Raw genomic sequence first — 15,102 nt, 5'->3', positions numbered from 1 at the left:
TGTGTGTGTTTTTTTGGGGGGGGGTGAATATGCTGTCTACTGCCAGTGGTAGCTTCCACCCGCCCCATGGTTTACATGAACATAGTCAGGAATTCCATAGTGGCAGAGCCCTGAACCCCCACTAGAGCTCAAAACATGAACATCTTCAACTTATTCAAACTGTGTCCATGATTGCTGGATCATTTTAAGGCTAGCAGAGAAAAAGGATTTGAAAAATCTGAAAGTAGAAGATAGCCAAACAATGGCACAGCCTAGAGAAGGCCTCCTCAACTTTGGCCCTCCAGATGTTTTGAGACTAGAATTCCCATCATTCCTGACCACTGGTCCTGCTAGCTAGGGATCATGGGAGTTGTAGGCCAAAAACATCTGAAGGGCTGAGGTTGAGGAAGCCTGGCCTAGAGGATCAGAACAGTTTTCAAAATTGTTGGTAAACTTGGATGAACAACAACAACATTGTCAGCAACAACAGAGATTGTGGAACAGTCCTAGGCACACCTACCTAGGAGTAAGCCCCAATGAACATCATGAGTGGAATTGTCAAACAATTAGGGTTGGCAATTTTTAAACTGGCCATTGTTTCTGCACTTTCAACTCCTAATTGATTAGCACTCATTAGGAGGTACCAGCCCTGAGTGCTCACTCGAAGGACAGATTCTGAAGCTGAGGCTCCAATACTTTGGCCGCCTCATGAGAAGAGAAGACTCCCTGGAAAAGACTGTGATGTTGGGAAAGATGGAGGGCACAAGGAGAAGGGGACGACAGAGGACGAGATGGTTGGACAGTGTTCTCGAAGCTACCAACATGAGTTTGACCAAACTGCGGAAGGCAGTGGAAGATAGGAGTGCCTGGCGTGCTCTGGTCCATGGGGTCACAAAGAGTCGGACACGACTAAACGACTAAACAACAACAACAATCATTGCTATCCCATGAAAAGCTTCTCCTGCTAATCCCTGCTCATTACACTTCTGCCAAAGGCACAACAGCAGCTCTGGCCATTATTTTCTGCTCAGGTGACAAAGTTCCACAGATAACATTCTATTTAACTCTGACCTACATGACAGACTTTCATAGAATCAAAGAATTGGAGTTGGACCACACAGTCTTCCTCAAAACTATCCTTTTATTTTTTCCTAGTGCAACTATATTAAGGACTGAGAAATTGTCAAAGCTATATCAACAATTGTTAATGTGGCAGCTTCTAGTAATTATGAATATGTAAGCTTAATATCACATATCTTTTGTTATATCATTTTGTGTTTACTTTCAATTCTAGCCAGATTTAAAATAAAATAAAAATCCAACTAAAACAACTTAAAAAAGTGACCTTAGATTCTGTTGGCAACACAAACCAAATAAAAGCTGGTTGTACTGATAAGCATAATCAATTAATCAGCACTTCATAAAATAAACAAACAGCCATCAGGGATGGACTAAGTATACTTCTGAATACTAGTTGCTAGGCTCATGAAAGGGAGAGGGCTATTGGACTTATGTCCTGGTTATGGGCTTCTCTTGGCCACTGTGGGAATAGGATGCTGTACTAGAGAAGCCTTTGGACTGATCCAACTGGACTCTTCATATGGGATGAGCAACATTACAGTCGTACCTTGGTTTTCAAATGCCTTGGGAGTCAAACGTTCTGGCTCTCGAACAATCGAAAACCGGAAGTGATTCTTCCAGTTTTAGAATGTTCTTTGGAACCTGAACATCCGACACGGCTTCCGATTGGCTGCAGGAGCTTCCTGCAGCCAATCGGAAGCCATGTCTTGGTTTCTGAACATTTTGGAAGTTGAACGGACTTCTGGAATGGATTCTGTTCAACTTCCAAGGTACCACTCACTGTACTTTTAAAATGTCTTCTAAGTCAGCAATGCCATAAAAATGTAAACTACATTCCAGTTACATCTGATGATACCTAACTGCCTAAAATACTTCAGCCAAAATGAAGTACTTTTCCAGTAGACACGTGCATAAGAAGCCATTTCGGCAATTAAAAACAAGCACAACACAAAAATAAGCAATGTATAAAATACAGGCTCAAAACAATTGCGCACAGAAGTAAATAATGTCTGCCCATTACTGCATTCTTGAGTGTTCAGATCAACATCTAACATTGTTACTAAAAGCAGCTTTCTAGAACAGCAAGTGCATGATACTGCTAAACTGCATGTTGTTTGTAAATGAAACCAGGGGAAGTTCCTCCTTGTACAGAGGTCATAATTTCTTGCCACAGAGCCTCTTGAGGACACAACACAATGGTTTAACAATACTAGTCTCTCTTAAAATTTTAACAAATTTCAACGAATTTCAAATTAGCTGGATTCTAACAGTATGAATTTAATAAGGGCCAAATGACATTGCAAAACAGCCAAAAGACAATATAGTTGCACACCAGAAGCATAGAAGGAATGGACCAAATGAGAGACTGATTCTTTAAATGTTATCATTCTCCCCCCCCTCCTCCTCCTCCTCCTCCTCCTCCTCTCTCTCTCTCTCTCTCTCTCTCTCAGAGAAGGGACAATCATGAATAGGCAGGCGATAAGATGAGAAGAATTAGCCTATTCATTGGTGAAAGCTATAAAGCTATTTCAAAACATTTTTTTAAACACTCAGGGACAGTAAAACTAATCTAGTACAAGGCTGAACACAAAGGGGACCAGTTTCCCAGTTTGTTCTTAGTGCAACAAAGAGCTATTAAGATTAGCAATACACATGGTACTAAAGTTAGTCTACTTGAGGCAATTAAGACATACTATGGGCAATTTAACCTGTAAAAACTTCAGTTATACCCTAACCTGAAGGTTTAGAAACTGCTTGAGTCAGGTAACATATATCATTGCCTGTGATTATGGCAGGGAAATAATAAACCTGGTATATATTTGCTGCTACCCACTTTGCATTTGTCACCAATTAACACATCCTTTTCCCATTAAACAAGGCTGCACTCCTAACCCCAATGACCGAAGAGTAAGCCCCACTGAATTCAGCAGGATTGACTGATTAGACATAAATTAGGATTATGGTGTCAGTCACAAGAATCTTGCAGCACCACACCAGTGTAGCTATTGCTGTATCATATGCTAATCCTGTTCTTGCTATTACGGATTGCTTGGTAAGCTGCAGAACTTCTTTTCTGTCAGAAATCGAAGGGGGGGGGGGGCGGACCTGGCAACCTTTCAACAAATTAAAAAGGTAAAGGGACCTCTGACGATTAGGTCCAGTTGTGGCCGACTCTGGGGTTGCGGCGCTCATCTCGCTTTATTGGCTGAGGCAGCCGGCGTACAGCTTCCAGGTCACGTGGCCAGCATGACTAAGCCGCTTCTGGCGAACCAGAGCAGCGCACGGAAACGCCGTTTACCTTCCTGCCGGAGCGGTACCTATTTATCTACTTGCACTTTGATGTGCTTTCGAACTGCTAGATTGGCAGGAGCAGGGACCGAGCAACAGGAGCTCACCCTGTCGCGGGGATTCGAACTGCTGACCTTCTGATCAGCAACTCCTAGGCTCTGTGGTTTAACCCACAGAAATTACACTGACACAAATTATAGGTTGGAGATCATTTGTTTAAATCCAAACAAATATTTCATTAGATGGTTGCTTCCTGCCCGCACTGCTGCTACTGCTCCAAACGCAGGACAACTGAGCCACCTGAACATGCAGTTGGCATGTAAATAAAATTAGAGGGGAAACCTCTGTCAATTACCCATATTACCACTTTCTTCTGACAAAGACATGAAACAGGGACAGGACCATTGTCAGCACAATGCAGGAGGCCTGGTAGGACTCACCACAAACAATGCCTGTCTGTGCACTAGACTTTGCCCTTAAAAAAGTATCCCCTTGCCACCGCGCCAAACAAAGTACTATTCAGTAAGTTAATTTTTTCTCTCTAATATCTGTGCGCGTATGCAGCCCAACTCTTCAATTTCTCTGCAAGATGCTATTTTCCCTGAATTTGAATTACAGGGAATTTAATAGGCTTCCCTGGAGTATGGCTGGCTATAAAACAGACCTTTTAAATACAGATCTTACATATTCAAGAGGCTTAAGGGACTTGACTGCAGCTGCTGGACAACCACAGGAAGTAAGGTCAGGGTAGAGGTCTTCTTCCAGCACACACTGATCCTCAGCAGTTTCCCCCTGGTAATGCAGTAACCAACTAGAAGGATAAATCCAAGAAAAGGTCAGCTGTCGTAATAGGTTATTATGTTTTTCTCCAAATAAAATATCAACAGAAGACAATTTTTTTCAACACACACTGATTTCATTCTAGGGACTTACAACTAAACACAAAAGTTTGGTGGTATATAAACAGAAAATAAATGCATACAACATAAGTTTGATACTAGCAGTCATGAAATTAGGGGCCTATTTCTAAGCATGGCACAAATCTGACTGTAGGCTTTAGCAACTATATAATGCCCTTACTGAAAAGTTAACAGCTTAAAAGAGAGATAATTTTCAAGACTGCTTATAAACAAATACTATAATTAAAGCATTATCATCATATTTTTTTTGTAAACTGCCTTGAAATTTCTCTCACTTCTAAGGTGTAAATAAAATAGATTGAAATTGTTTTCCAAGCTGCTTTAAAAATTGTGACTAGATCAACTCAACTCACCATCCCCGAAGAACCTTAAAAGAACAAGGTGTAAATGATGCAAAACCAGCAACTTCTCTTGTAACATCTATACACGATCCCTTGAAATGTGTGCTGCTGAAAGCTTTAAGCTATTAAAAAAAATTGTTTTCAACACATAAATGCATAAACTAGAAAACAAATGTATATATTACAATAAGTAGTTGTCACAGAGAAGCAGTGTTTCATCATTCTGAAGTTTTAAAAAGAAAAAGTTGTACTTAAAACATGTTATTTTCCCTATAGCATTATGACTGATTTGTAACTGATCTGATATTTCTGCTAAGATTGCTGATAACAAATATGTAGTTGATACAACAGTTGCCTGTATGAAAACTATTAGCAATGTTCATATTTATGGAATACAGCTGCGCAGTATGCAATATAATTTTTCCCAATTAAATGCAATTAAGGTTAAGCAGCCTAAATCAAGATTTTGGTAGAAAGTGAAGTTTTCTAGTACACTGCCTAATGGGCAGCAAAAGTATACACCATCCAGTTAGGCCTGGAAGTTGACAAAATGTGGTAGGCTTCCATCACAGGATGTGCTCCAGTAGGGTAGACTAGGAAATGCTAGTCAACTGAGAATGGACTCATTAGTACAACTGAAAAACATTATGTAAGCTTGCTAGAGCCAGAGAGCCAGTGTGGTGTAGTGGTTGAGAGTGGTGGACTCCTAATCTGGGGAACCGGGTTCGCGTCTCCGCTCCTCCACATGCAGCTGCTGGGTGACCTTGGGCCAGTCACACTTCTCTGAAGTCTCTCAGCCCCACTCACCTCACAGAGTGTTTGTTGTGGGGGAGGAAGGGAAAGGAGAATGTTAGCCGCTTTGAGACTCCTTAAAGGGAGTGAAAGGCGGGGGATATCAAATCCAAACTCTTCTTCTAGAGAGCAAGACAACACAGCAGTTTTGGATGTAAGCATGTAACTTGCTTAACTTGGTAAGGATGCAAAAAATATAATAAAAAAATCTTGGCACCAACCCTTAGGGTCAAAAGAGCAAGAGAAACTGGAAAAGCAACCAGCTGGTTGTGCTTTCCCAGGGATTTAAAAAATAGTGGACAATAGTTGAGTTCTCTCCAGTAAAAAGAAGAAAGAGGAAATTGCTTGCAAAAATAAACCCAGGATTAGTTTTATATTAGGAATTACCATTCATGTTTAGTTTTAACTCACTAATATGTGTGTGTGTGTGTGTGTGTGTGTGTAATATTTAAATATGAGTTTCCGTCCTTTGAAACAGTCTATTTAGCTTAACTACTGAAAAGCTGCTCTCAGTGGGAGGGGAACTATCCCAGAATACACAGGAGGTGGTGCTGGGGGGCTTCAAAGCCACACATGCTTCCCCCAGAGGGCATTCCATTCACAAAAGGGTAAATCTTGATCTAACCCCAATATCCCACAAAATTAATGGTGCTAATAATTGTGATTTCACAAGAACTTACCCAGTGTTTGGGTTCATGATTTCCTAGTGGCTCCTACAAAAAGCATAAATATATAAAATAGAAATATGAGTATATCATTGAGTATGTGAGTATATTATTGAGAAACTGTTGATTCATCATGGAGGCTCAACTTCATTTTCTACTTGCATACTTAGCAAAAATGAAATGAGATTCATAGATACGCTTAATATGTACATGGCATATTCTGTTCTGATTTCCTCCTCTGTAAGGAGATAAGCTGCAGGTACTTGGGAAAGCTTCTTATTCAAACTCTGTGTGTGTGTGTGTGTGACCAATAAAATACGGATTTTCTATAAGTTAGTAGCAAAAGATTTTACCACAAGGTTGGCTTTATATGCCCTTGCTGCAGAGTATGCACACTGAATCCCCCCCCCCCAAAACACAACTTATGGATTGACTGCACACTTTTGGGGGGAAGGAAACATAAATTTTATTAAGACCTATGGCTCAAACAAACTATTTATTCTTCTCTTAAAAATATCCTCATGATAGCACATCTTGACACTACTTAAATTTGATTCCACCTCAGAATGACCTGCAACTACAACAAAAATCAAAGTATGATAGGAAAATTGTAAATAAATTTCAAAACCACAGGAAGTGTGAGTTCTGTGTGTGGTGGATGGAATTCACTATTACATTGTTATACGAGAGCTTTAAAATATTTGTCTCATTGGTTTATGGATTATTACAATAAAGTATTTTTAGCGAATGATACACCGTTTCCCACCAAATGTGATAACTCACCAACTTAATTGGACGAATTGACATAATAGTTTCACTAGAACCTCCCCAGTCAAAAAAACTTTTATATTTTCCTTTCTCCAATATATATTGTTCTCCACAGAAGTGCTTCTGCTGATAGGCAACCCATCTAGATGTGACAAACGAGAATTTCTGAGGTTCAAATTCACGAGATAGCTACTCAGATATACTAGTAATTCATATACTGCTGTAAAAGAATTGTCCGTTCTTCATTTGTTCATCAAATATGAATTTAAAGCAAACATTTAAAATTTATGTGTTGTGGTTCAATGTTATCTGACACTAGATAGCTTTTCCCAGTTAGCCTATAAAGCCAAAGGAAAAGACATATTTCTATTAGCCAATTTTAATTATGGGTGAAGCCAAAAAGTTCTTTCTATTTGCAGTCATATATCACAAGAAGAAGAGGCTGTTGGATCAGGCCAGCAGCCCATGTAGTTCAGCATCCTGTTTTCACAGTGGCCAGTCAGATAAGGGAAGCCTGAAAGCAGGACCTGAGCATAGCCACATTCTCCCAGTAACTTGCATACAGTGGAGGCAAAACATAGACATTGTGGCAAGTAGCCATTGATATCACTTATAGGTAACTTTATAGGTTAAGCAGAGCATGATAACTAAATAAAGAGAAAGAAAGAAAGATTTGGAATGCAAGCAAGTTACCGTATTTTTCGCTTTATAAGACGTACTTTTCCCCTCCTAAAAAGTAAGGGGAAATGTGTGTGCATCTTATGGAGCGAATGCAGGCTCCATGGCTTCAGCAAAAGCAACGCAGCGCTCCAGAGGCTTCGCGTTGCTTTCGCTGAAGCCAGGAGAGCAAGAGGGATCGGTGCGCACCAATCCCTCTTGCTCTCCTGGCTTCGCTTCACTGGAGAGGCGCTGCGCAGCTTTCCCACTCTGCGCAGTGCCCCTTCAGCGAAGCGGGAGGAGAAACAGAAGGGGATCCATTTCTCCTGCTGCTTCGCAAAGGGGCGCTATGTAGAGAGGGAGAGAATATTTTTTTTCTTGTTCACCTCCTCTAAAACTAGGTGCATCTTATGGTCGGATGCATCTTATAGAGCGAAAAATACGGTAATTATTTCTTACTGCACCAAGATTTGAAACAGAACTTACGCTCCACTCTTCACATTAACTGATCTTGTGAGTGAGCCAAATCCAGCCATTTCCAAATCAGGAACTTCTTGATTGGCAATGTCCAACGACTTGCCATTTTCCTCATCCGTTTCAAAAAGCGTTATTGCAGACTCCATGAAGTCCTGGAATTCCAAACCGAAAATTAGGGAGCATTAGATACAATATCCTCTTTCCCCCTTCTTTAAACAACATAAAGCTGTTATTTAATAATGAACCAGCAGTATTCTTCAGATATTACATATACATTTAGAGCTGACTTTGTTTTGAAAGAAAGAAGAATCTTTCATCAGGTTATCTGGACAGTTGCCACACAACTCTTGACCTGCGGAATTTCCTTGAACAAGTTCCACCTCCATATCTTTCTGTTCATCATCACAATGGCCCTATCCAAAGCTAACATGTATTTCCCTAATCAGAGTAAATAGTAGTAAATGCAATTATTGTTCCTGAGCAATGAAATGTTAACAGTGCTGTTTCTTAACATACAACTTGTGTGTTTGGTTTTTCTTTGACATCGCTAACATTCTTTGGCACAGTCTTTATGTAAAAGTTCTGCAGCCGATTGCAAGTTTGCCTTGTTCTTAAATGAAATCAGTTATACAGTATGTGAAAGATGAGTGTTTGAATATCTACAACAATTTTGCCCCTGCTAGAGACCAATGAACTTTATTATTCATGGGGCTCCTCTCCCTTTGCTTGAATTCAGCAGTCACAATTTCAAGACTGTGGTTAGAAAAGAAAAGAAAAATTATGGCACCATTCCAGAGCTACTTACCTGGATCTAGGTCCAAATGAGTGATGATGGGATTGCAGCCACATTCAACATTACAGAAAAAGAACTGTTATCAACAACCCTGCCACACAGGTGCTTAACTCAAACATCTGAGTCAGGTTCAGCCTAGGAACTTGTCTATTTTCATGCTTTGCAAGAATAATTGGTATGTCAAACTGTTTCCAAAAGAGTTATGTAGAACACAAACAACCCTCTTACATCAGAGCTTTCTCTCATGTTGGAGGAGTAGATATAATAATACAATTACACCCCAAATCATTTTAGTGACCGTTGGGTCTCAGAAAAATCTATAGTTAAGATACTTGCAGAACTGTTAAATGGAAACAGATTTTCTACAAGGGGTGTGGAAGATTTGCTCTAGAATAAATAATTATCACTTAAATAACTATAATTATTACAACCAACCCTCCCAAGCACAAAAGCCCATTCAATTATAAAAATAATGTATTTGTATGTATTCATCTGTATGCCTTCATCTACAATGCCAATGAAAGGGAGTGAGTGGGGGTGAGTTGAAGAAGGAAATAGTCTTGAGGACCAGAAGAAGTACTTACAGCTTGCAAAAATCTGAAAGACAGCAAGACACTGCTCACTCCACCCCAGGATCTCCAGTCTTCAAATTCTCCTTCCTCTAACAAGTATTGCCGGCCTTTATATCGTTCCTTCTCATAGGCAACCCATCTGCAAAACACACAAGGAAAAAACCGGTATAGCAGTTATAAATGAGCTACAAATATATCAACAGTCATTAAGTATTCAACTTTGATATCCATACATACAAAATACCATGTTCTAACAGATATAGTGGCTTCAGCTTTTTCTTAAAAAATAAATAAATTCTGAGAAATAACATTGGTATGCAAAATGATCTATGTATTAATGCATAATGTAACAAAAAGCTCCTGTTTAAAGAATATCAGAGGGTATCCAGGTGAAAAGAAAAGGAAAATCATAATTATAACAAGAAATATGTCAGTTTTCATCCATCAATTTCTGCTTATGTTACTTCTAAAACAACTTTCCTTATATTTTATACTAAGTTTTACATTCTAATATTCAATTAATTTATACCAACCTTTCGATGCATTTTTTTCATATTTACTTTACCATTCCATACTTACTACTTTGTATATAAATAGCACATGCCAGATTTATTGTCCCCATTCATTCATGAATGGCATATGTTGTACTTCTAATACCCAGGGTGGGATTCAATGTTTGCCAGTGGACAGGTCAGGGGCTACTGATCCATTTCCAATCACAATTTGAAAGTGCTGGTACTTACCTATAAAGCACTATATTACTTGGTCCTTGAGGACCTAAAGGCCTGCCACTAAAATCCCCTCAGAGATGCTTCTTGAGGTTCCCCTGGTTTCTGAGCTGAAGTGAGTTAGATGATAATTGTGGAAAGAGCTTTTTTGGCTGTGGTAATCCATCTCTGGAACACTCTCCCCAGTGAGGTTGTCTACATTTTTTATTTACCCAGGCGTTTTCTCTTGTTATGTTGAGGTACCAAATGGTTTATTATCCACTGTTTTAATCATATTCTTATTTATAAAGTTAAACAGTTTTAATGTAAACATGGCTGTAAACATCTCTGGATTGTAATTTTTTAAAAGATAGTTCACCAAATGTTCTAAATAAAATGACACACATGACAAAGTAAATAGAAATGGGTGGTGACATCAATTTCAATGGAAAGTGAATTTGTTAATGTTTACTGTGATGAGTTTCAGGGCACAGGGTTAGAATCATAGAATCATAGAGTTGGAAGAGACCACAAGGGCCATCGAGTCCAACCCCCTGCCAAGCAGGAAATTAGGGTTAATTAGGTGAGTTCGGATTTCCTATGCTCGCAGAATAACAGATCAGATGAGGGACTTTGGAGCCTCAGGTAGGCCACAGAGAACCTTTGCAAGAAAATTTTAAAAAGGATCAAAATTGTACTTACATTCCACCAATTACACGTATTGATCCAATTCCCTGGAAATCGTCAGCATTTTCAAAAAGGTTTGGAAAACAATCAATATTTTCAGAAAGCTCTTTATGCCATCCTCCAAAGTATGGGGTCTCATATATTATCATCTGCAGAATGTGAAATAGTCGATCCTTTAAAAATACATTTCTGATATCCAGGTCTATGTTCTGTATAGTCTATGAAATTATCCTTACTTATCCAGTTTCAATCATTTTATGCTTTTTTCACCCCAGGTACCTTAATTGTGGTACATCTGCTCTGTATGTGTTCCGTTATGGAACACAATGATCTGAAGCGGCATGAATTAATCTGAGTTTAACTTGTGTATGACTAGCTGGGCCAGGGATCAAACTGAATGATTAGTGATCTGTTCCAACTCTATGGCTTTCATCCAGAGTTCCCAAGAACAGAATTTTGTGCATACTGGAGGAATACCCTTTTTGCCATTTCCCCCCTTCCCTTGGTTGCTTCCTGTGCTTTATGAACTTTTGGGCCCCTCTAGAATCGGGTGGGAGATGGTGCAGGAACTGCAGAGGGAAAGGAAGAAAATGGCAAAAATCATCTCCCTGAACCTCTCTCAACTGGGAGCCTCCGCTAGCTCACTGTCACATCTGTGAATGGAAAAAGCTCTCCCATTTGTGGGAGGGCACCTTTAGATTCAATCCCATAGTTTTAAGAAGGGAATAGCAAAGTTAGGCATAAGTGACATCCCTTAAGTTCTAGGATTCTATGATCTTGAAGGCCTTTAAAAACAGATTAGTTTACTGTTGCCAGAATCCATACTTACCTTAATGTTCGTAGGCATCTGAACCTTCAGGCCACCCTATAGTGTAAAACAAAATAATCAGGTATGTAAAATCCAAATGCATTTTTCAGTTCCATTAGTTCTATGCAAATATGAATAAGTGCTATTGCAAACCGCCCTCAAAATTTGCTGAAGGATGGTATATAATCCCTTTATATAAACAAACAAATAAAAAAAAATATTAATTAGAGCTCCATGCTCAGAGTGGATAAAACATTTTTTTATTCCTCTCACTGTTGATATCATCAACATGCCTTTTAAAAGGGCACTAAATATTGATTCCAGAATATGAAACACATTTATGAGTGCTTGATTGTTCCAGAAGAATTAGGAATTCTTCAACATGCGGATATGAAGAAAGACAGTATTCACATGGCCTGAACATCTTTACTTCCTCCAAAAGGGACTCCTATCTTTGGCAGGTTTTGAGGGGAGATGGCTGCTGACAGTGGCAAAAATGTTCATAGGGCATATAAAGAGTTAGATTTCTATGAATCCAAAACCAACTTTATACGTATCTAATTTCATTCATACAACAGCAATTTCATTTTTGGAAACTTCGTGGTAATGTTAAGAACAGATTATAGCCCACTCCACCTATCATCACATCCAATCAAGGCAAACATAGGCTATTATGATCCTTTATAGTGCAGATTTTTGCAGTAACTACTAGGTACTAGAATCTTATTTTCTTTTAAAATGATTAATCTGAATAAATACTTTATAAGTCTATTCTAATCTAGTTCTGATCATTTTAGGAGCACCAGGCAAACAGAATGCCTTATGTCAAGTCTAATCTAGAGAAATTATTAACCAAAAGGCTAATTCTTTGCTTATTTCAAGACTCAGAAGATGGTGTACTGAATCAGATCTGTGCCCTGGGTGATCTCAGTCAATGTGGGTGCTCAGACATGAAAATAGATTCTGATTTAGATGCACGATTGTTGCAGAAGAGGATGGATTGGTGTATAATCGGTTGAAAAACTACTACTGCCTCACCATTTTCAACGGATGAAGAGATTTTACATCAGCTGCTGAAATTTCACATGGGCTGTGGTTTTCTTCCAAAACCATCACCTCTCCTTTGTAATTAATGTCTGAATAGGCAAGCCATCTATTAGAGTGAGGAGAAAGTGGCTGATTAACCCAATTAAAGTAATCAACAGTGCTGATTCATGTGCAATTTAATTAATAAAAATGAACCTTTCATCTGATCCAGCAGAATTATCTAGCCCAGCATTCTGTCTCCAGCAATGGCTAGTCAGATGCCTCTGGGAAGCCCATAAGAAAAGCACGAAGGAAAACAACACTCATCCTGTTGCTTAATTCAGGAGGTGTATTGCCCCTGAACACACTGGATAATGCCCAATGCCCTATTTTGACTACTAGCATCAGAAAATAATTACATAATGAGAGAGCTGGAAGGGACTCTAAATGCCATCCAGTCTAACTCCCTTTCAGTGCAGGAAGCTCACTAGTACAGAATCCCATAAAGGTTCCCATCCAGCCTCTGCTTAAAAACCTCTTCCTGGAACAGTCTGTTCCATGGTCAAACTGCTCATACCATCAGGATTTCCCATCCTAATTGCTTAGTATGAATGATTTTTCTTACTAGTTGAACCCATTGCTTCAGGTCCGATCTTCTGCAGCAACAGAAAACAAAGCTCCTCCATCATTTATGTGATAGCCCTTCATATATTTTAAGATGGCTACCATATTGCCTTTTAATTGTCTCCTCTCCATGCGGAACCCACTCAACAGCATAACTGCTGTAAATAGTTGACCATTTAGAAATATACAGTGGTACCTCGGTTTTCGAACGTCTCCATTGACAAACGTTTCAGAACTTGAACGCCGAAAACCTGGTAAGAAATGCTTCAGTTTTTGAATGTGCCTTGGAAGTCAAACAGGAAATGTGGTTTCTGTATTTAGATTTCTGTTTTGAGGCTTCCGTTTTGAGTTTTCAGTTTTCTAATATTTCAGAACTCGAATGGTCTTCCGGAACAGATTACGTTCGAAAACCGAGGTACCCATGATTCTGTGTATAGTTAGGCTACTTTACGGCTTGAAGTTCTAACACAGAAATTCAAATAGCTGAAAAAGAGAGCTGAGAATTTTGACAGGATCCAAAGGCCAGTTGTCCCCTTCTAAAGATTCCAAGGCAGATTTTATTTCTTCTTCTTTTAAGGGTAACAATAATAAAGCAATAGCATTTACAAAATAGCATAATAAAAATAATAATGAAAGCAATGGCTTTAGACAACATGACAGTTGTATTTAAGGCTGAGCTGAAAGTGGAGGTGACTTGCAAATATGTCCTCTCTCAGTGATTTGGAGGCAGGCCGCAAACAGGACCAAACGTTTCTGCAGCACTTCCTCCTTCCCAAAATCCATTGCCTTCATTCTGAACTGACTTTGTAAAATAATATCCAATTGGATATGTGCTGGAAAAGTGATCCTTGCCAGAAAATGTTCATTTTAAATGAAAAATGATGCAGCAGCAGCTATCAAGAGGGGCAATGACTAGGTTTTAAAAAACAAATGCAAAAAAATGATGGGAAGAACATTTCAGAGTGCTTAGTTGACTGTTGTGGCACATTGTATGCTATATGAAGATTTGGTGCAGCCATAGTTGTACTGAATACAGGGAAATTTTAGCAAACAGAATTAATTTTAGCCAAATCTGTTTATTTTACACTGATGGCAACAGAAATTGTCTTTAGAAAAGCAGTTATTTTAAAAACAGGACAATGCCTGTTTGGTTGCAAGCCCCTGTTAAATTAAAATGTAATCTAAACTTATGAGGGTTTTTTCCCCTAGAGAGTATAAGCAAAATAATAATCTATGCTATAAATTGGAAATTACTGCTGCTTTCTGAAACACCCCATTTTTTTGTTTCTTCGTTTCACCTTAGAAACAGCCAGCAACTGTTGCTTGCTGACATTTTTCATGTTTTTATAGGTTCACAAACTGATGGATATATAATGGAACCTGCACTCACACTCCTGCTTTCACAAAAAGAGTATGTGGTTTGACTTCCAGTTCTTCTAAATTAGCAACTGCACTCTGGATGCAGACAGGAACATGATCTGTGCTATCTTGTGGGTAAAGCTCAATCTCAGGAACACTGCAATCCTGCAGAACACATCAGATAACAAAAACAAACATGACTGTATGAGCTGTGCATTCCTTGACTGTATTTATTTACATCCCATAAAACATGGTTCCATGTTTCATGCTTCAAACAGGAGGTTAAGAATGGTACACAGCAGAGAGGAGTACTGACAATGGTGGGGCACCATTGTTGCTTCAGTGCCCTGAGCTATATCTAGGTTATTTTTTAAAGAGCTGTTGGATATGACTGTGATGAGAATAAACACTATAAAATACCAACTTTCAAAAAAGCGACTGCATTTGCAGATGCCTAACATGGGCAATATGGAAAGGGAAGTCTGAGGTGCAGCATTAAGAAAGATTGAGAAAGGTATCTGAAGTTCTGAATCTTCTCTAAAAGGTATGCCATCTGCA

At 39.0% G+C, this 15,102-nt stretch overlaps 1 protein-coding gene across 1 annotated transcript in view; it reads right to left on the bottom strand.

The window, feature by feature from the left end:
* CRYBG3 (crystallin beta-gamma domain containing 3) overlaps window positions 1–15,102 on the bottom strand; it is a 63,830-nt gene that overhangs the window by 8,536 nt on the left and 40,192 nt on the right. Inside the window, exons 8-17 of the mRNA XM_081001476.1 lie at window positions 14,576–14,709; window positions 12,574–12,688; window positions 11,557–11,592; window positions 10,743–10,876; window positions 9,346–9,472; window positions 7,978–8,120; window positions 6,850–6,976; window positions 6,082–6,114; window positions 4,622–4,731; window positions 4,033–4,159 (exon numbers count right to left, since the gene is read on the bottom strand). Of these exons, the coding sequence (XP_080857602.1) occupies window positions 4,033–4,159; window positions 4,622–4,731; window positions 6,082–6,114; window positions 6,850–6,976; window positions 7,978–8,120; window positions 9,346–9,472; window positions 10,743–10,876; window positions 11,557–11,592; window positions 12,574–12,688; window positions 14,576–14,709 (1,086 nt within the window). The remainder of the gene's footprint in view (window positions 1–4,032; window positions 4,160–4,621; window positions 4,732–6,081; window positions 6,115–6,849; window positions 6,977–7,977; window positions 8,121–9,345; window positions 9,473–10,742; window positions 10,877–11,556; window positions 11,593–12,573; window positions 12,689–14,575; window positions 14,710–15,102) is intronic.

This window comes from Podarcis pityusensis (genome assembly GCF_964106645.2).
Source record: "Podarcis pityusensis genome assembly, chromosome: 4".
NCBI classification, from domain to species: domain Eukaryota; kingdom Metazoa; phylum Chordata; class Lepidosauria; order Squamata; family Lacertidae; genus Podarcis; species Podarcis pityusensis.
Note: the sequence above shows the minus strand (reverse complement) of the source record. Positions and strands in the feature narration are given on the sequence as shown.